This window comes from Danio aesculapii, chromosome 8 (assembly GCF_903798145.1).
Source record: "Danio aesculapii chromosome 8, fDanAes4.1, whole genome shotgun sequence".
Taxonomy (NCBI): domain Eukaryota; kingdom Metazoa; phylum Chordata; class Actinopteri; order Cypriniformes; family Danionidae; genus Danio; species Danio aesculapii.
This window is the reverse complement of record NC_079442.1, coordinates 33,454,109-33,471,773: the sequence shown is the minus strand read 5'-3', so window position 1 is coordinate 33,471,773 and position 17,665 is coordinate 33,454,109. Positions and strand designations below refer to the sequence as shown.

The 17,665-nt window shown below is 34.8% G+C and overlaps 1 protein-coding gene across 1 annotated transcript; it reads right to left on the bottom strand.

Annotated features, from left to right (window-relative positions):
* Positions 1 to 2,667: 2,667 nt before the first annotated feature.
* Positions 2,668 to 17,586, bottom strand: LOC130233641 (leupaxin-like). The gene is made up of 9 exons (XM_056463782.1): positions 17,513 to 17,586; positions 15,311 to 15,417; positions 12,414 to 12,469; positions 12,181 to 12,280; positions 9,225 to 9,494; positions 8,982 to 9,155; positions 6,834 to 6,915; positions 4,808 to 4,956; positions 2,668 to 4,647 (listed from the first exon to the last, which is right to left on the bottom strand). The coding sequence occupies exons 1-9, from the start codon at positions 17,523 to 17,525 to the stop codon at positions 4,381 to 4,383; spliced, it is 1,218 nt and encodes a 405-aa protein (XP_056319757.1). The 5' UTR covers positions 17,526 to 17,586; the 3' UTR covers positions 2,668 to 4,380.
* Positions 17,587 to 17,665: the final 79 nt, after the last annotated feature.

Sequence of the window (17,665 nt, the reverse complement as noted above, 5' to 3'; positions counted from 1 at the left end):
TCACAGTATGTCTGATAATATCTTTTCTCCTGGAGAAAGTCTTATTTGTTTTATTTGGGCTAGAATAAAAGCAGTTTAAAATCTTTTATGGACCATTTTAAGATCAAAATTATTAGCCCCTTTAAGTTAATTTTTTTTCAACTGTCAACAGAACAAACCATCATTATACAATAACTTGCCTAATTACCCTAACCTGCCTAGTTAACCTAATTAACCTAGTTAAGCCTTTAAATGTCACTGTAAGCTGTATAGAAGTATCTTGAAAAATATCTAGTAAAATATTATTTACTGTCATCATGGCAAAGATAAAATAAATCAGTTATTAGAAAAGAGTTAATAAAGCTATTATGTTTAGAAATGTGTTGAAAAATCTTCTCTCTGTTAAACGAAAATGGGGGGGGGGAATAAACAGAGGGGCTAATAATTCAGGGGGGCTAATAATTCTGACTTCAACTATATATAATTGATCAAAAAAAGCCTTGAATGCAGATACAAATTTTTTTTTTGAAAAAAATGCACTTTTGCGAACACACACACACACACACACACACACACACACACACACACACACACGTAAAGATGAGAGTAAGTCGAAGGAAAGTAAAAAAGAGATTGACAGGTTACTGGTTTATCCACGACACAACTACACATTTCTGTGTTTATAAAGGGATCTCTATCACTGACTTTTCCTCAACAATGAGATTCAAAATGTTCAGAACATGACTTAGTCTACACGTTCTCTGATGTTTCCCTGATGTCTTTACATTTTGCACGCGGGAGACCCAGAAGTCCTGTAACTCATTCTGGGTGTGCTTGGACTTTTCTTACCATAGTATGCCTAGAAGACAGAAACCCATAAAAACTTGTCTCTTAATTTACAACATATCTTCAGTGGAGGAAAGAGTACTGGAAAATCTAACTCAAGTAAAAATACCATTACTTGCACAAAAATGTAGTGCAAGTAGAGTAAAAGTATCTGTTGTAAATATTACTTAAAGTATGAGTCAAAAGTAGCTTATTTAAAAGTACTCATGAGTAGTGAGTATTACACTGTGAAAGAAAAGTTGATGTGTTTACGTGCAGTTTGTGCAGGGATGTGTAAATGTAACATTCTGTAGTGCATTTAGTGATCTCCCTATATTCGTTCCTTCCTTCCAACCATTCTTCCTTCCATTGTTTGTTCGTTCTGTCCTTCCTTCATTCATTTGTTCATTCCTCCTTTCATTCATTTGTTCCTTCCTTTGTTCCTCCCTTCATTCATTCGCTCATTCATTCATTTATTCCTTTATATTTTTGTTCCTTCCTTCATTAGGTTCTTTGTTCATTCATTCATTCATTTGTTCGTTCGTTTCTTCATTTCTTACTTAGCTTGTTCAGTCCTTCCTTGAATCCTTCCTTCATTCATTTGTTCCTTCCTTTCTTCATTAGTTCAGTCTTTTTTCCTTCGTTTGTTCCTTCCTTCCATTCCTTGTTTGGTCCTTCCTTCATTCAGCCCTTCCTTCCATTCTTCATTCATTCCATTTAGTGAAGGTTTAAGGCTGTTTGGGGATTTCCGTCATCATACAGTAGACATTCTTAATTTTCTTATCAGTGACATGCAGTCTATAAACAGTCTGTGGGTCATTGTGTATAAAGACTTTGGACTTCTTCTTGGACATTTTTAATGCTTCCAAATTACAATTCCTGAGAAAAACTACCTAATTACAGTAATTTGGAGTATTTGTAATTTGTTATTTTACACCACTGCATATCTTGACACAATCAGGAATTTTTTTTACAATAAAACTCCTCCTTTTATAATCTGAAAGAGGCCATACGACATTAGAAAAACACCAGGGTGAATTTTCACTTTCATTTGAACTAAACCTTTAACATTGTGTAGCCAAAAATACCCTTTAAACCTTATTAAAAAAACAGTATATATACTTTATGACTGTACTGTTGAAGGGCGATATCTCGGGGTCACAGAAAATAAAACATTTTGTTGTGATTTTAGTTATGATGTAATAATATTGTCACAGTGAAAGCTTTGTGGCTGACTTCATACCATTTATAGCGTGTGACTGTTAGATGAAGCCACCACATCTGAAAATCTAAGGTTCAGCATGTACAGTGTGAGTGATTGTCCACTCGCTGTGGGAGGTTCTTGTGGTTCTTGACTGTTGTGGTGTGATAAACATCTCGATCTTTGACCCGTCCTCCCAGAAAGCAGCTGTCATCTCTTACCATCAAAGAGCATTCTTTAAAGATGAGAAGCTCTTTCTTAAGTTATACTGCCTGAGTGAACCCGGCAGTAATAGTGTAGAGAGCTTACAAATCCAGGGATCTTCAACTTTACATATGTAGGGATGCTCTTTCACGTGATCCTGTCAGGAGTCTGTAGAAGGAATCTCTATTCACGTGAGAAAATGTGAGCTGGTGTTGTTCTAACCCATTTTGAATGTTTACAGAACATGTCCTATGATGTTTGTGCAATAAAAACATAAGTTAATTAGATCTTGAGTCTACATAATCATTGAAATCTTAATGTTATAGCCATGCATTAATAGCTTTTACAATATCCAGATATCTCCTAAATGACCTGCAGGTGTATGTTTGTTTGTTGTGCTATGATTATGTTGTGCAAGCGAAATAAAGCAAGAGACAAAGATTTTTTTTCTAGGTATTTTATGAGCCATTTTAGATCAGTAGCAATTCATTTTGTTTTGTTAAAAATATACTTGATATTAAGCAAAACTCATATCAAGTGAAAATGACAATGATAATTCTGTACATACTGCTATAGATTACTTAAGGGGCAGCTATGATGAAAATCAACTGTTATAAGCTGTTTGGACAGAACTGTGTGTATGTATAGTGTGTCCATTGTCATATTGAAGTGATATAAACCCATCAAGTTTATTTTTTTAAATTTCCTGGCATTAAAATAGGATCCAAATCCCAGTGATTTTGAGGCCCCCTTGAGGTGCCCTTTAATAAAAGCAGATATAGTAAATACAATTTTTCTGAATGCAAAAGGAATTTCCTGAGTGTAATTTACATGTTCATACTTGTCTTGCATTCTGTTTTTTAAGAATGATTCTTCTGAAACAAATATGGCGAATAATTTCTCTTTAAAACAGTGGTTCTCAACCAAGAGGTCTTTACAAAAATTAAACCAACATCAAAAAACCCAGCCACCACACATTCACTATGGTTTTGCTATACGAATCATAGAATAATAATGGTATTTGTAGAAAACGGTGGTTCCTACATGGTTATTACAGCTTTACTATAATAAAATCATGAAGTGGCTTCAAGATGCCTTAAATAAACTGTTTAAGAGCTTTATGAATTTTTAAATCTCTTTTCTTTTATTACCAATGTGTGAACAGCTTGAAACCAAAGTAACCAAATTTACTGTAAAAACAAGAATTTCCCTGACTTCCTGAATTAAATTGACCAATTTTCATTTTATGCTTTAATTTACAAAATTTTAATTCAACTCTACAGTTTAACAAAGTGACTTTTATTGACATTTTAGTAGTTTGAGTAAAGTCCCTTTAAGGCAAGTCATTTCACTTGGCGGCCATCGTTGAAACACCTCTCGGGCAGTATGCTCTGGCATTCTGTCTGAATGGGGAAACATCAAATTCTCCAAAACTGCTTGCCAAGCTTAGGATTAAATTTCACATTAGAAATCAGCAATAAAATTAAACAACAGCAGTCTAATTAGTTTCATTTCTAAACGTCCAAATCACACACAATGTGCAGAAACTCAAGTCTGGTCCAAGCTCCTCCCCCAGAGTATAGTCAGTCTATAGCAATTGTTGATTGGCTCCTGTAATAGAAGACGGGCTTTTTTCACTATATATTGATCGATAATTGGCTCCTAGGAGGGGCTTTACTCACCATATTGACAGTTACACTTTTTCCTATTCAAAAAGAAATGAGTGACATGTCTTGTGTATTCTATAGTCTTTGGTTTGAGACAAGATATTGTTTAAGAAATAATATATAGAAAACTAAGTTTGTAAAATAACAGAAAATGTACTGGCAACTTATTACCAGGTTTTTGCTGCATAATATACAACACCAACCCAGATAATATTTACACAATTAAAAATGTTCATAAAAGTCACTTTTTCAAACTTTTAAGGGTTAAAAGTTGTTGGAAGAAAACCAAAGTCCCATAATGCAAACCAAAAGCATAAATAAGTGGAAAAATAAAATGAATCACAAAAAACAGTCAATCTACAGTTTTTTTTTTACAGTGTATTAATTAGAAATGTAATGTAATAGTTTTATTTGAATAAACTTGACTATTTAATTGGCCATTGGAGTTAAAAATGTTGAGAGCCACTTCTTTAAATCTTTCCTTTTTACTAAACCCTTCAGTATTCACACAAAGAGTTTGGCGTGACACACGGAACAGTACGGCTTCCCTGCCTGCTCTTTAAACACTCCCTGACTGAGCTGTCGGAGGCAGAATGCGCACACAAAGTGTTCGGGGTGAAACTTGCGGTCCAGAGCGGCGATGCAGCGTCCCGCTATAGGCTCCCCGCACGTCCCACACAGAGTGCCCTGTCTGGAGTGATAGTGCAGAGAACACAGGGGCCGACCGTTCAGCTCCAGGAAGCAGCCGTCCGTGAAAGGCTTCAGACAGTCCTGCAGTAAGAGGGAATTAAAGATGAAGAATGTGATAGACGGAGCGGGTGAAGAATTCGGCACAATAGTACAGACTGACTGACTCCATATTCGTTATTTAAAAAGAGCAGGTCACGTGACGGTATTGCATTCCAGTGGTCAATGCCAATAATTCACTCACCGCACAGACGAAGCAGTCGGGGTGCCAGGTCCCATTGGCTGCGGACAGATAGTTCTCCTTCACTGGTTCTCCACAGCCCGAGCATTTCGGCGCAAAGAGACGGTAGAAATCCCTGGAGCAATAAGGTTTGCCATCTCTCTCCAGATAGCCTGACAGAGACAGAGCCATTGAGTATGAAAGCAGATCAGCAGATGTGGGTTTGTGAGTACCTATACCTACCTTTGTCAGGACCAAATATCCCCAGTTGTATAGCAATATCAGTAAATTTTTACCTTGTGGGGACATTTTTTGCACATCGATGGATTTTCTCTTCAGTGTTTGTACTTTCAGCAGTGAAATTTAAACCACACTGAACTGAACTAAACTGAACTTCAACTCTGAAAACTGGACACAGTTTCAATTTACTAGAACTTCTGTGTTAAGCTCCTTTGACGCAATCTACATTATAAAAGCACTACAGAAATAAAGATGAATTGAATTGAATTGAATATTTGTGGTCCCCATGAGCAAAACAGATAAATCCCACAAAATAAAGTATTTTATCATGCAAATAGTTTCCTGTGAAGGTTGGGGTTGAAGATGCAGTCTGTACAATACAAAAATCCTTACGTCTATGGGAAGTCCCCAAAAATACACGCAAGGCAAGTTTATTTATATAGCACATTTCATACACATCGGTAGTTCAAATGGCTTTACATAAACAAGAATAAAAGAAACATTAAATACAAGTATAGGGGTGCTTTCACACCTGTAGATTGATTCTTTTGTTCCGAAACAGGAATTAAAATTGTAACAATGTTGCACTTTCTTCTTTCACACAGCAAAGTTTCTAAATGAACCAAAATAGCTTAAACAAGTAATGTGCGAGTAAACTCATCACATTGGTCAGAGTTTCCAGCCTGATCTCACGAGAAAACGTAAGTATTTTACGTTTTGACAGTTTAGTGGCTAATTCGTATGAATTTGTACGAGTTCAGTCATACGAAATTGTACATTTTAAAAAGGAGGCGTGGCACCTAACCCCACCCCTAAACCCAACCGTCATTGGCGGATGAGCAAATCGTACTAAATTGTACGAATTAGATCGTACCAATTCGTATGAATTAGCCACTAAATCAAAAAGTTAGGAATTGCCGTGAGATTGTGTTGGAGTTTCAGGGTTTATTCAGTCCAGCTCAGCTGTCATGCATCCTTATTTTAATTTATGGCAATAAGACATTAAGCGAAAAGCTGCACTTCAATTTTGAGTAGTGACACTCACAGACTTCGTCACCAAATATAAATCAGAAGTAGGATTTTTCACACATAGCCATTGACTAAAATTATGCATTATAGGCATCACATTATAGAGAGAGATAACAGATAAACCAAGCAATTCGGTCAATTTTCCTAACGGTTAAACAGCTCTCGGTAATAATTCAGCATGCTTTCGCATTCGACATGAAATGCACATTTACCGGTAAAAATGACGTCCCGCCTTACTCATAAATGTCTCTTTATATATATGCCTATTACATATCCAGAATACAATGTGATATAGCCTGGTTTGTTAGTTCGTTGGACCGTTTTACTTACTCACTACAATCGATCCGCTCCAGAGTTCGTTTCAATCGAGCTGAAACCCCCTCATTCAGGTGATCTCGGACCAGCACTATTGCTGGATTCACATATGCTAAATGAACCCTGCTAACTGAGGAAACGTGCCAGGTTTCAAAACAAAAGTCTAGGTGTGAAAGCTCCCTAAGAAAACAGATTTTAAACGAAGGAAAAAGAAAAGAAAGACATAATAGTGTGATCTGTTGAACAAAGCACAGTGCTTATTGAGGAAAGGCACAGCTAAACAGATGTGTTTAAGTTTTGATTTGAACGTGTCTAATGTTGGATCACATCTGATCATTTCTGGAAGCTGATTCCAGCAGCAGAGAGCATAGTAGCTGAAAGAGGAATTTAGTTGTACAAGTGTATGTGTGTCTTAGTTTGGTGGTGAACTGTAAGACTTTAACTGGTGAATTTGCTGGTGTCTCACCTTCAGGTCCGAATAGATCCCCACAGTGGCAGCAGAAGAAGTGTTCTGGGTGCCATGTTTGATCCATCGCTGTTAGAATGTTCTGTATTAAAAAACAGTAAATTATCTTCTTTCTTTCTTTCTTTTTACCAATTTAATTGAATTTATTTTATACATTTATTGCAGTTTTACTTGTAAAAAAAAGTGTTGCTTTTTACATTTCTCAGATCATGGAATGAAAATTTGCAAAACAGTAAGTGCATTTCTAAAAACAATGTGTAGAAAATCCTTAGTTCATCTCTTAAAACTAAATTTCTGTGTCAGTAAGCATGTCAGTGCAATCAGAATGACAAATTCCTCTGTCATTGTGTGTGGATAAGATAAATTACTTAGCCATGTTGTCAGTATAAATGTACTCTGGAGGGGCGTTCTAATGTAAACTATGACAACTTTCTTTACTGTTTGTACTATAATTTGTTAACTGATCATGTCACTGTAGACAATCTCCTTTGAGATGCACCTTCAATAGAAAAAGTCTAGATTCACCTGGGAGAAATTTACCAACTGTTGACAGATTTAGAAAAAAAGTCTAATAGAAATGTATAGAGAAATGCATTATGACAAAATATTATGACAACTTGTTCAGCCATTTTGTATGTAAAGACTAATGTCTTAAGCAAACGATTAAATGTTGTGTGGGGTGAGACTATTCATCAGAGACCAAAATAATAGATTTAGATCAACATGACATAAGCAACTGATAATGCAGGAAACTTTAATGCAGGAAGAGAAGTGCACATAATCTTTTGCCTGGATGTACAAAAGCATTTGCAACTTGTTCAAAGGAATGAGAAACTGCTTTTCTGATGTGCACAAATGACACCATGATGTGAAGATTGAACAGAGAGTTTTGAGAATTTCAATTCTGATCTGAGAAGTGGACCAACGTGACTAAGAGAAACTGTAATTACATTTATTTCATTCAGTGAATTGACAATTCACATTAACTGTAAATATGACTCCAATTTTTTTATATATTTATACACTGTAAAAATGACAATTAAAATATGAATATAATAAACTTTTTAAGAGGAAGAGCAAAACACTAAACAAACAGGTCATTTTCAACTCTAACAATTATAAAATAAGCCAATAATCTTTTAAAATGTTGGAGTCAAGTTTTGGGCCAATAGAAATATATATATATTAACTCAAGTTATATTTTTAAAGAGAGACATTGTTGAAAATAAAAAAGGAGATATCCACAGAGTTATTAAAAAAAAACAAATGGTGGAAAATTGCATTCGATACACTGAATTAATAGTCTAGTCAGAAAGAAGCAGATTTTCCACTATTGGGTCGAATGGTTCTAAGGGTACATTAGACACTAGACATTAGACTTGCGTCAGTCATTGCCTCACGCATTTGTGTTACATTTCAAATAGCTCCACCATGGAAAATGAAACCGTTAGGAAAAGGCAACTAATTTGTGAAGTAGAAAAGCAGCTATCGAGAATGCACAAGTTTTATTGAACCAAAACAAATTAGGGCTGCACAATATATCGTTTCAGCATCAGTAGCGCAATGTGATCATTCATAATAGTCACATCGCAGGATATAATGTTGAGTTTGTATTATAATTCATCATTTGCTTGTGTTTTTGATGCCTGTGATTGTATAATGGATTCAGGCATAAGAAATTGTACCATTTTTGATCTTAACTATGATTCACTTTTTTTTAATTATTTGTATTTTTATCATTCAGTTACTATACTTGAATACTGTTAGACTCAGGAAATGATAAACACTTTATTTCAATTGTATCTTTTTCTTGATTGCATTTACATATTTTTATGTGTGAAAATACTCACAATACTCAATAATAAAGAAATGTACTGCAAATAGCAAAACCACAAGACCACAACAAAAATAAGTCGGGGACCCCAAAAAGTTTACATTGTTATTAGATTTTATGAAGATGCACTTCCACTGCAGAATCATCCCAATTGATCTTCCGTAACATTATATATTCTTTTCAAATAGAGATATTAAGTCATCTGATGAAATTGCATTAATATTGCAATATATATCACAAAGTTTTTCCAATGCCGTGCAGCCATAAAACAAATGTTACACATTTTTAATTAACATGCCTGAGGGGTAACTTACGTGAGTAATAGGGCCCTTGCAGTAAGCACAGCGAGGAGAGAAGAGTTTCTGATAGTCTTTCTCACAGTACGGCTTGCCGTCTCGCTCAAAGAAACCACATGTGCCCAGTTCTTCCCTGCACGAAGAGCACACAAAGTGTTCTTGGTGCCACACCTGACCCAGAGCTGTGATCATCTGCACAAACACAACAGCACATTACACACGTATAACCACAAAATGTAGAGAAACAACAAGACAGCATACCTTCCCAGCTATACACTTGCCACAAGAAGCACAATGGCCTTTGGCAGCGGTGCGAACCCCCATTTTCTCCATATCAGAGCTGAGCGAGCCTAGCAGATCATCTATAGCATCCACGCCCTTGGAGAGTTTCTCTGACAGAGGAGGATGCTGAGGTTTCCTGTCCTCTTCCTGTCTTCCACAACCACTTTCTCCAGTTTCCTCTGTTGTTTTGGCCTTTATTGACTTGCGAGCCAGTGGAGGTGGGTTTGATGAGGGAACTGGCTCTGAAACCTACAAAATGAAGTGTCAGAGGTTGTTGTTTTTTGGGTTTTTTTTGTTTTAAAGCATATATATTTTGAAAAGCATAGTATTCTTAAGAAATCTGTGCCTGAAAAATATGCTTAGAATATGAAGCAGTTACACTAGTTGAGAATTTGAAGGTTGCTCTGCGCTTGCTATGGTGTTTTGTGTTAGCTAGGAGGTTGTTCAAGTTACTATATGCCATAGATATATACACTAGATATCGCATACAGACCCTGAGCATGCGTCAATAGCACTGCCACATTTGTATAGTGCATACTGTAGATGTTTACATTAGATGTTGCCTACCCTGTTGTTTTCTATTGGAAGGAATGCATCAATAAAGCCTCCATTTTAGTACAGGGTAGCGGTCCTTTGAATGTGGGAACAAGGTGCATTGTAGGACTGGCCATCCAGAGCCAGAGATATATACACATATACATATACAGTTGAAGTCAGAATTATTAGCCCCTTCGTATTATTAGCCCCCCTGTTTATTTTTTTCCCTATTTTCTGTTTAACAGAGAAAAGATTTTTTTCAACACATTTCTAAACATAATAGTTTTATTAACTCATTTCTAATAACTGATTTATTTTATCTTTGCCATGATGACAGTAAATAATATTTGACTAGTTATTTTTAAGACACTTCTATACAGCTTAAAGTGACATTTAAAGGCTTAACTAGGTTAATTAGGTTAACTAGGCAGGTTAGGGTAATTAGGCAAGTTATTGTATAATGATGGTTTGCTCTGTAAACTATCTGAAAAAATATATAGCTTAAATGGGCTAATTGACCTTAAAATGGTGTTTAAAAAATTTAAAACTGCTTTTATTATAGTCGAAATAAAATAAATTAGACTTTCTTTCCTGCTTTCACTTATCATTCTAACAGAGGGAATGATTCCTTTGTGAATGAATCTCCATTATGAATTACTCGTTCACTTAGCCCGACAATAACTCAAGTTTCTGGCACCGCAGCGTCTTGTTGTCATATTTAATTTCTGTTGTTTGCTTATTTTATTCAACAAAACTAGCAAAAGCCTAGTATTTAGTGTGAGTTGGTGCTACTTTGTCTTATGGTCAGTGCAGTAAGTGACTGTATTATCATCAGTAACGTTACTTGTTGAGCACAAAAGTTCGTAACATACAAAAACATAAAAAACGAAATCTTACCTTTGAAATGTTCTGCCTTTATGCTTTGTTTTCTTTATTTGCTCGTTACTACACCCAAACACAGCGCTAATGTCCAGCATCTTCATTTTGGCTTTAGTCTTGACTAGTGCAGTTAAATGATATGACATCCTGGGAGCACTGTACATATATGGCGGCGCTATTGACGCATGCTCAGGGTCAGTATGCGATATATATATATATATATATATATATATATGTATGTGTACAGTGCTCCCAGGACAAAAGTCATTCAACCAGCTAACGGCTAGGTCTTGAAATAACTTAAAAGGGTGCCTGATAATAACAGTGCCTGCATCTCAATGTGCATACTGTCCACCCTAAATTATTGAAAATTACAAATGTCATACCATTTAGATTTTAAAGGTGAATATGCACATTTAGACACAGGGACATCGATGGTTCACATGACATGACTTGTTCATAACGGAGATTCATTCACAAACTAATCGTTCCCTCCGTTAGAATGAGAAGTGAAAGCAAGAGAGGGGGTGTGTTTCAGGACACAGATTAGATCAAATTCAACAGGGAGGGAGATAATACATTTCCATGCACACAAACACATGCTCTTTAATGCCCGCGCGATCACTTATCCATCGATGTAGAAAAGTGATGCAAAATTATAATTTTCATAATTTTAAAAAAATGTGCTTACTGACCACTGGAAAAACTCCTTATCATAGATATATGTATATATATATATATCTATATATCTCTGGCTCCAGATGGCCAGTCCTCCACTGCACCTTGGTCCCACATTAATTTCAAAGGAGCGCTACCCTGTACTAAAATGGCGGCTCTATTGACGCATTCCTTCCAATAGACAGCAATACCATAGGCGACATCTAATGTAAATATCTATGACTATGTGCTCACTTGGGGATTCAGGGTTGTTACTAGATGGTTACTGGTGTGTGGCAGCTGCTTTTTTAGTTGCTAGAGTTCTCAGGTTGGTTATGGTATAACTAGTCTAGTAAAATTTGGTTGCTACCTTACTGAAAAAAATGCTTAAATCTGTTTTTAGATTTAAACATCTATTAGATAGATAGATAGATAGATAGATAGATAGATAGATAGATAGATAGATAGATAGATAGATAGATAGATAGATAGATAGATAGATAGATAGATAGATAGATAGATAGATAGATAGATAGATGGATGGATGGATGGATGGATGGATGGATGGATGGATGGATGGATGGATGGATATTACATTTCAGCTTAAATTAGTTTAAAAGTATTAAACTAAAAGGAGCTTGGAAGAAATAGATAAAGAATTAAACAGATTCATTTATTTCATAGTTTGACATTTGCATTCATAATTAATCGCTAGTATAAATCATTTTATATTTTATTTGAGTGGGCATAAATCAGGATCTCTAACGTCCTTATGCTGCCCTCTTCTGGCGCTGCTCAGTATGTGCAGTAGCTGTTGACTATTGAGCACCATAAAGTGAGCATGTCAGCATGTTTCCCTTACCTCCAGATCGAGACCCATCAGATTATTCATGAGGGATTCCAGTTCTCGTGTCGCTGTCCCGGGACTCATTAGACTGGCCTCTACAGGGGCTGTAGGAACACTACAAAAACACTCCTGCACTCATTGAGTAGCTCAAACTCTAAGCACAGCATGCACTCCAAACATTACAGATGATCTTATATGAAACACACATATAATGGACAGACTATCTGAGCTCTGAAAGATGGATGTACCTGTAGGGGTTATCAAATGTCTGTCCTGGACCAGCGATGAGACCTGAGGATTCAGTCTGTAACAGGAGGAGATTGAATGCATCAGTTTGGCCCTTAGATATTTAACAGTTAGTTGTGACAAATTAGCACACTGTTTAAAACGATTAGACTTTTTACAATTATGAATTATTTTATTGGTATTTTAAATGTTACACGTTTTGGGTTATTTTGGTCTTAGGTTTTTTAGAGTATTGAAAATTATTTTTGTTATATTATTACTTATATTGATAGTTCACCCTTCACTTGTTGCAAACCTTTATTAGTTTCTTTCTTTTGTTAACCTCTAAATAAGATAATTTGAAGAAAGTTGAAAACCTGTAACCATTGTTAGTAGGAAAATAGTTATTGGTTTTCAGCTTTCTTCAAAATATCTTCTTTTGTGTTTAACGGAAAAAAGAAACTCATAAAGGTTTAAAAGGTTTAAAATCCCTTGAAGATGAGTACATAGTGAGCAAATTTAGATTTTTCTATCTATACCTTTAAAAGGAAACTATCCCTTTAATATGGTGTCAAAAACATTTGTAAAATGTTTATTAAAATATAAACAAATTATATACCAAAAATATATATAAATTACAGCATGGAATCCTTAAGAATTTTTGAAAGAAAATTATTAAGTAAATCAGGCTATTTGCAATAATAACATCCTTTTTAATCATTCCCATTTCCATTTCATCAATAAATTATTACATTTGCTTTATAAAACAGGTGGAGGCTTAAAGAGATCAATACTTTTATTTGGCAAAGATGTATTAAATTGATTTAAGAGCAATAAAAGCATGTCTAATGTATTAAATGCTTTTTGTTTATTCAAGAATACACAAAAGAGCATCTTAGTTACACAGCAAGGGCAGCGCAGAAGCCAAACCTGAGCGGCATATATTTTAAAGAATGTGTATTTAAATAAACCAGACACAGACCTGCTTTAGGCCCGTCTTAAATCAGCTGTGTAAAGATGACTTAACTTAGAAGTGAGCTCGCTCAATATCTGGTGGTATTTTGTACAAATGTAAACGCAAACTTTAATCATAAACTACACGTTGTTACTTTTTACCAATATGTACAAACCTAATGCATAAGTGCGTTAAAAGTAATATAATATATGCTAGATTTACTGGCTTACTCTTTTTTTATATTAAATACACCTGACTATAACCTTGATAATATTTGAACTGCAAACATACTTTGTCCTTTATTTTTGTAAAAAATTATTAATTTATATTTTAAATTTCAGTTCCATCAAATATTTAAATGTACCCAACCAAACCATATAAAATGTAATTATTGAGAACAAATTTGTTATTATTGGCATTATGCGTTCATTTTTAGAAAACAAGTAATGAAAATACTTCAAACTTGTACAAGGAAGTGATAAATAAGGTATGGCTATTAGCAGTGGGACAAAAGTAACAGTGTGACTTTCATATTAAAAGGAACTCTTGAAATTTACACCGATATACTTTTCAACTGAAAAACTCAGACAATGAAAACTGAAGGACATGTTATAGCACTAAATAACCTGTGGATTGAGCATTACTGTGACACATGAAAAGGTTACTTTTAATTAAAAAAATTTTTAAAAGCAGTAATCCAGCAATCCAGAACTTACACAGTGATAAAATCCCTAAATATTTGTCGGATCCATCAAGTGTTGCATGTTAAATGTTGGGAAAAAAAGTGGTTTGGACTTTTGGAAAATTGGAAAATTGATTTGTTACTTTTGTCCCATGCATGTTACTTATTGAAAATTACTAATTGAGAATTGACATTTTAGAATAGTTTTGCTCTTATTTTAATCAAATTCATTCAGCAGAGGAGACACATTTTTTCTTCAAATTGTTCAAAAAGTTGACGTTAAAGTCATTAGCCCTCCTGTGAATTTTGTTTTCTTTTTCAAATAATCCCCAAATTAAGTTTTAAGAGTTCACACTTAGTTGATGATTTATCATAAGCTTGTTTGGCATGCTGTCCCGGGAGAGAGCCCTGAGCTCCCTCCAGTTCAGGTAGATCTCAAAAACTCCCGACTGGATAAGGTGAACTACATTGAGATGGAAAGATACTGATGCTGGGAACTAGACAAAGTGCCCACTTGGCTTAGTCTCTTCCGTATGACGCATATCTTTGGATGGTGGGAGGAAACCAGGGAAACCGGGGGAAACCCATGCGAACACTGTAAAACATGCAAACTCTGCACAGAAACACCAACCGGCTCAGCGAGGACCAGAACCGGTGGTGTTCTTGCTTTGGGGCAACAGTGCTAACTACTGGGCCGCCGTGCTGCCCGATCTTTGAGAAAAAGGAGGAGAAGAGGGTTTCTTTCAGACAAAGATAACTGTGGGATGAAGACTGTGGTTATAACTTAGGAATCAAATGATTGAAGAATCTTGATTAGCTAAAATGGGACCGGCTGTGGTAAATCATAAGCACGTGATCCTCTCGACATTAGTTTATAAATGAACATCACTTAATAGAGCATGGAATTTTTTTCACAGTATTTCATATATTTTTATATTTAAAACAATATTCCCAATATTATTAGCCCCCTTTAGCAACATATTTTTTGATTGTCTACAGAACAAACCACTGTCATACAATGACTTGCCTAATTAAACCTACTTACCTTACCTAACCCAGTTAAGCCTTTAAATGTCACTTTAAGGTCTTGAAATGTGTAGTAAAATATTATGTACTGTCATCATGACAAAGATAAAAGAAATCAGATATTGAAAGTATTATGTTTAGAAATGTTAAACAGAAAATAAGGGGGCTAATATATCTGGAGGGCTAATTCTGACTTCAACTCTCTCTCTCTATATATATAGCAGTATATGCTTCTGCATGAAATGTGTTTGCTGTACTTGTTGGAGCATAGTTGTGTTGTTGTTTTTCAGGGTTTTGGCTGGAAGGAGTGCAGGAGGGTCTGAAGCCTCGCTGGAGTTATGAGCCAGCTGCTCTAAAAGCATATCTGCAATATCAAGAAAAAAATGTCAAAAATCAGTGATCCTCGCAAACTTTTCCACACTCACTGACCTAAAAGATCACACTAAAACAATCATGACTACATTTGCTGGTAGGTGATTCACTAAAGGTAAAGCCACTGTGCATATGTTAGCAATCTGTCACTTCCTGAGGAAGTGGGAAGACATGTCACTGTTATTGCAACAGATGCAGATCATGAAAAACATGAACATTACACTTTTGCCTCATTTCTCTGCTAACCTAGAAAGAGTCACTCAATATAGTCATGGGTTGACTCACTTCTGTGTAATAATACAAAGAATATTAGGCACTCTTAAACACTTTCACAAGAGCATCATTTTATTGTTAATAACAAGACTTCAAGTCATTTGTTATGTGGGTTTTTACTTCTTACATGGAAGACAACTTGATAACTTTGACAAGATGACAAAACTGTTACAAAGATGAAACTATTCAATGGTCCTTAGAAAAAAGATACAATGCATTTATAAATTTCTAAATGGATGAATTGGGAAAATTGTGTTGAATGAATGGGGTATTACTGCAAACATGAAATGATCATAGTTATGATCAAATGTTTTTATTTTAGCTACATTTTAAAAAATATCTGTTAATTAACAGGTTCCAAATTTTGTGATTTACAAGTGTTTTCTGTTTATTTACTCTTGTGAATCGCATTATGGGATGTTGATCTCTGTTCTGTCCATTTTACATGTAAAAAATTCAGCTCTACAGTTTAACAAAGTGACTTTTATTGACATGAACAAAGTACATATAACATTTACACACACTGTAAAACCCTAAAAGCTAAGGTAACTCAGACCATTTGAGGAAACCGATTGCAACAAACCATTTAAGTTCAAATCTAATCCTAATGAGTACTGTGAACTTAATCCATTTGAGTAAATGAAGCAATTTGAGCACAGTAAAACCCAATAAATGAAGAGAACTCAAACCAACTGAGTACTGTAAAATCCAATAAGTTAAGGCAACTCAAACCGGTTGAGGAAACAAACCATTTGAGTTAAAAAAAAAACTAATCTATATGAGTACTGTGAACTTACTCCATTTAAGTTGTAGTAATGAGGTATTTAATTAACTCATTACCTTCAACACTGAGTTCAAAACTCTTTTCAAGTGAGTAGAATTAACTTTCAGTAAATTTTGAGTTAATTATACTCATTTCTTTTGATAAAGTTGACTGCTGGATTTTACAGTGTAGTAGTTTGAAATAATATAATGTAAGAAATAATCTATGGAGATGTAAGTCTGTAAAATAACAGAAAATGTACTGGCAGCTTGTTATCAGGTTTTTGTACTATAATTTACACCACCAACCTAAACAATATATCATTTTAAACAGCTAAAAAAAGTCAATAAAAGTTACTTTTTCAAACTTTTCAACATCAAAAGCTTTTGGAGGAAAGGTCAGGATCCCATAATGCAATTCAAAAGCATAAATAAGTGGAGAAAAAAAATCATGAATCACAAAGTACTGAAAACTGTTCATTTACAGATTTGTTTTTACAGTGTATGTAAAGTTAATCATGTTTCATCTCACTTTTTAAGTTATATGAGATTTTACATGATGTTTCAAGTTGTTTAAGGAAAAGATTAAATCACTTATAGGGTTAGTTTGATTTAGCTTATAGTAATCAATAATAAAAGGAAAACACTCCTGACTCTTAACCACATGCAGTTTCTATCATCTACTACAATATCATACATCTCTGAATAATACTCTTTAAAAAGTCTAGATTAGTTAGTTTAATTAAATAAGCAGAAGGATGAATTCTTTTCAAACATGTTGGTAGTTTAACAGGTCAGAACAAGCATGAACAACTAACAAAACAAAAAATAATCACTTATCGAAATTACAGCTCTCTGTATTAAAAGTTAAATAAACTTTTGAAATGTTTTATTTTAAGCATTTAAATTTAGGCATTATTTTGATTAAATATGAATATCTGATATGTGAAACATGCTCTTTACTAAGCAACACAATTTAATATGACCGTCTTATTTTTGACATGCCCTTTTAGGCACTGGTGTTAAAATGAGGCGACGGTTGATCAACTCACCGAGTTCATCCATGGTGGTGTGGGGTGTGAGATGAGTGTTGTGCGTGTTCTTAGTGAGTGTGTGTGTGGTGAACTGATCTGATACATGCAGCTGTGGGTTGAGCCCAATCTCACATGTGAAACTGATGCTGCTTCCTTTTTGTGCTCTCACTG